At 40.1% G+C, this 3801-nt stretch overlaps 1 protein-coding gene across 1 annotated transcript in view; it reads right to left on the bottom strand.

Annotated features, from left to right (window-relative positions):
• The window catches only part of LOC132095161 (enhancer of polycomb homolog 2-like), a 15146-nt gene extending 11563 nt beyond the window's left edge, over positions 1 to 3583 (bottom strand). The window contains exons 1-3 of the mRNA XM_059499955.1: positions 3162 to 3583; positions 1362 to 1521; positions 1102 to 1247 (exon numbers count right to left, since the gene is read on the bottom strand). Coding sequence (XP_059355938.1) covers positions 1102 to 1247; positions 1362 to 1521; positions 3162 to 3314 — 459 coding nt within the window. The 5' untranslated portion in view covers positions 3315 to 3583. The remainder of the gene's footprint in view (positions 1 to 1101; positions 1248 to 1361; positions 1522 to 3161) is intronic.
• Positions 3584 to 3801: the final 218 nt, after the last annotated feature.

Here is a 3801-nt window from a genome sequence, read left to right as displayed (position 1 = left end):
TCACAATATTATGTTTTTTACTGAATTTAATTATTCTAAACCAATACAGCCTTAATACACAGAACTCATTTTTTTAAAAAGGTTCAACCATCTTACAGACTCCCAAAACATTGTATGGTAGTTTATAGTAATAATCATTTATTTCACTATTGGCTTCATGAGATTGTTACTCTCATACAATTCTGGCCGGCCATCGGTCCCTTTCTCTGTGCCAAGGCAGACTTATACTCGACGCGTCCGCAAGTTCCCTTGGGTGAGTGTGGAAAATATGACATCATCGTGGTGTTGCCATAAATTCACTTTGAGTGTGCACAAACTCATTTCGCGAGGCGGAGTGCACGGCATTTTTTTTTAACTTTCCACACAGCATCCGAACCTGCACGAATTCAGGTTGATTCTAGCCGAACATGCACGTCTGTGCAAGCGTGTGTGTGAAACAGTAGTTTAATGTGAAGTTCAAACTCCATCAGAAAACATATTTTTTAAGTACTTTTAATTTTTCTTGTATAAAATGCAATAAGAATTAATTTAGATATTAATTATACACTATTTGCTTACAGTTGTCTTGTGTTTGATGTGAAATACAGCCAATAGTTTAAGATTGTTTTAAGTTTGTACATGAAGAAATGATTAATTCATCAACTCTGACGACTTCTCACCGGTGATTTCCGACGGTTTTAGAAGACAATTACTCCTCGTCGCTCCCCTGTCGTATAAAAGAATAGTACAACGGCGAACGCGACGAGTATAAAAGCCTCGTCAGTTTGGGAAGGTGTGCTCGCAGTCAACGGAGCCAGGCAAAAGTATAAATCCCGCTTAACTTTGTTTGCTGTCATCTTTTAAATAATGCCGCAAGTGGGACTAGAGGAAGTCATGTTGCCTGCGTTTTTATTTTGTTAACCACATTTAGTCATTTTTATTCGTCAACAATATTGCATCAAACATTTAATTATAGTCATTGTCACATGACCAGCATTTACGTTGCGTCTCGTTTTCGTCACATGATAAATGTTCGTTGACAAAAATCTTTAGTAATAAATTTCGTTGAAAAAAGCAAGCACTACCTGCAGCAAAACCAGATAAGAAGCACTGAGTTATTACCTGGTTGGTGCTTGCCTTCTCTAACCGATCCATCATGATCTCAAACTGGACAGGTTTGAGCTCCATTTTTCGGTTGAGTCGGTTCAGTAAAGTCTCATCCTCTGAGTCCATATCATAGTCAGGCAGCTCGTTATCCAGACCCAGAGCTAGTTTGGAGTAACAGATTGAGATTCAAATTCAAATCACACTTTACTTGTTTATTTAAATCAAGAAATGAAAGATCCAGAAGGATCTTGAGTTTGAAACTGAGGGTCACTCACGCTGAATGTGGATGAGCTGTTTGGGGATGCGAAACTCTCCTTTGTAAAGGCGATCATAATACGTGATGTTACTCTCAGCCTCTGGCACAGGGATGACCATACTCTCCTTCTTCTCCCTGAACACCTGCTGGGCAGAGATGGCCCTCTGGAGATGGTGCTCCTGTAACACACCGTGTGAGAGAGAGAGAGAGAGAGAGAGAGAGAGAGAGAGAGAGAGAGAGAGAAAGAGAAGATGAGTAAACCTAATTCTTCATTCACTGAGTGGGACAACTCAAATTTGTGATAAGGTTACACCTTATATGCAAAAACAATATAGATTTTGTCACCTCATCATACATAACACAATGTATTTCCATTAGCAAAGTGAGACCAGTTCATTAAGCTGAAACTGATGTAGCTGGACTCAGCAATAAGAAAAGGTTCAAAACTCACACAGAGCAAATAAGAGTTGGGCAAGTATGACTTCTAATGCAGCTGAGAACAGCAACGTGATGAAACCCGCTGCAATGGCTTACACAGCTCGCAAGCATACAAATGAACTCCAAGTCATTCCAATGAATTTTGGTTTCATAAGACCCACTGTGGTAGATGGTTCAATAATAGAAAGGTGAGCAGTTCATTATCAGGTAGGTGAGGGGAGCAAATGCAATCTGTGGCACACATAACAAGTTAACATGTACCCTGATCTGTACTGTGTGTCCAACACAAGCTCTTGATCTTCCTTGATCAAGATGCCAACATGGCAGGTCATACTTGTGCTCTAATAAAACTCACTTCACTAACAAATAAAATGAATCAAACTGAAGAAATCTTGATCTGCTGCACATCTTTCAAAACAGCCGAAGATGTCATGACAGATGTGTCAACAGAGATTAGGGGGTTGTTTCCGTTTTATGGTTTACTTGACATAATGTAACAACATCAACATGGCTTTTTGCCTGTTGGTTACTAGGACTTGGACAGTTCCAATTAAGTAAAAAATATATATAATATATTTTTTAAGAAAATTTTAAAGTAGTAGTAATAATAATAGTAATAATACAATACATTTTAAACTCTTAATAATAAAATATATTTCATTATGTAACTCCAAGCGATGTTATATACTCACACACACAGATTTATGTACAATAATAATAACAAAAACGACAACAACAAAACATTACATTTTTAAAAATTAGAAACAGATTTTAAACCAACAATAACTAATAATATTTTGATTAATTAAATAGTTCAATTAAATACTATTTTAACATTTGACTTTTCATTACAGGATAGAAATGTGTGCCATGGTAACACATGGTAATATCATGGTACTTCTATATATACACAATAATACTGAATGATTCTCATATTAATACACCACTGTATTATAAGACACTGAAATGTGGGAGATAGTTATGACTAGGGCCCGGTGCTGCAGAAACTAAACATCATAACAAGATAATCAAATAGATTCAGGTTTCAGAAGCACGCCGTTCAACTCGTGTATTCCTGTAGTAACATACGTAAATCTCTAACGCATTTACGCAAAAAGGCTGACGTCAACATGCATTAGCCACTAGCAAATGTCTCACGTATATAAACTTGCTCACGCCATTAGTGTAAAAGATTTCCCACGACTACGCAACTGTCGTAAATTCTATACGTAACCTAGAGCCTTAGAACGCTGCTTGCGGATCCCTTCGAGCAGAGAGCGGAATTACGTACTAAAACGTATGTAAGAGAAACGTGAATACCAACACCCTGCTATGCACCTGAACCTCATGAAAAATTATGAAATTAAAATAATTTACATACCGACTCCTCTTCCTTTTCCATCCCAGTTGGCATCTGCGGAACCGCTCGGTTGATGGAGACGCAGTCGGTGAGGTCCGGGAGGTCTTTATTGCGGTAGATCGGCAGCGGTTTGGCGGCGTCTAGCGCTCGCGCGCGGAACGAGAGTTTACTCATTGTTTTCAGCGATCACAAACACACTAAACACGGATCATTCGGTACAAATACACACACGAGCCGACGGTTCTCTCCGCGGCCGCGCTCAGTGACGTCCCTCCGATCGAAACCCGGCGGTTAAAGGCATCTCTGAGCGAGTTCTGGTGTTTTTTCAAGGGCTTTTTTTTCTCGGCTGGTGAGAAAACATGGCGGACATGATCCCCACAGTCCGCGCGACACTGCCAAAGAGCGTGAGCGGGAGCGCGCGGTTGTGGCTGCGCGCGCACCTCCGGCAACACACGCGCACACGGTGTTACGACACGCGGGCACGAGGAGCACGTGCGTGCGTCACAGAGCTGTCATATTATACATTTGTAGACAGTCTGTTACACATCCCCAGTGGTGTGTGTAATGTGTTTGCATATGAGACGTAGCCAAAGATGGCCTGCTACAATCCAAAACTGAACCAAATTTTCAAGATTTTGGGCCAACGGATGTTTAGATTGAA

The sequence above is a fragment of the Carassius carassius genome, chromosome 19 (assembly GCF_963082965.1).
Source record: "Carassius carassius chromosome 19, fCarCar2.1, whole genome shotgun sequence".
NCBI classification, from domain to species: domain Eukaryota; kingdom Metazoa; phylum Chordata; class Actinopteri; order Cypriniformes; family Cyprinidae; genus Carassius; species Carassius carassius.
This window is presented reverse-complemented; position numbering and strand designations above follow the sequence as displayed.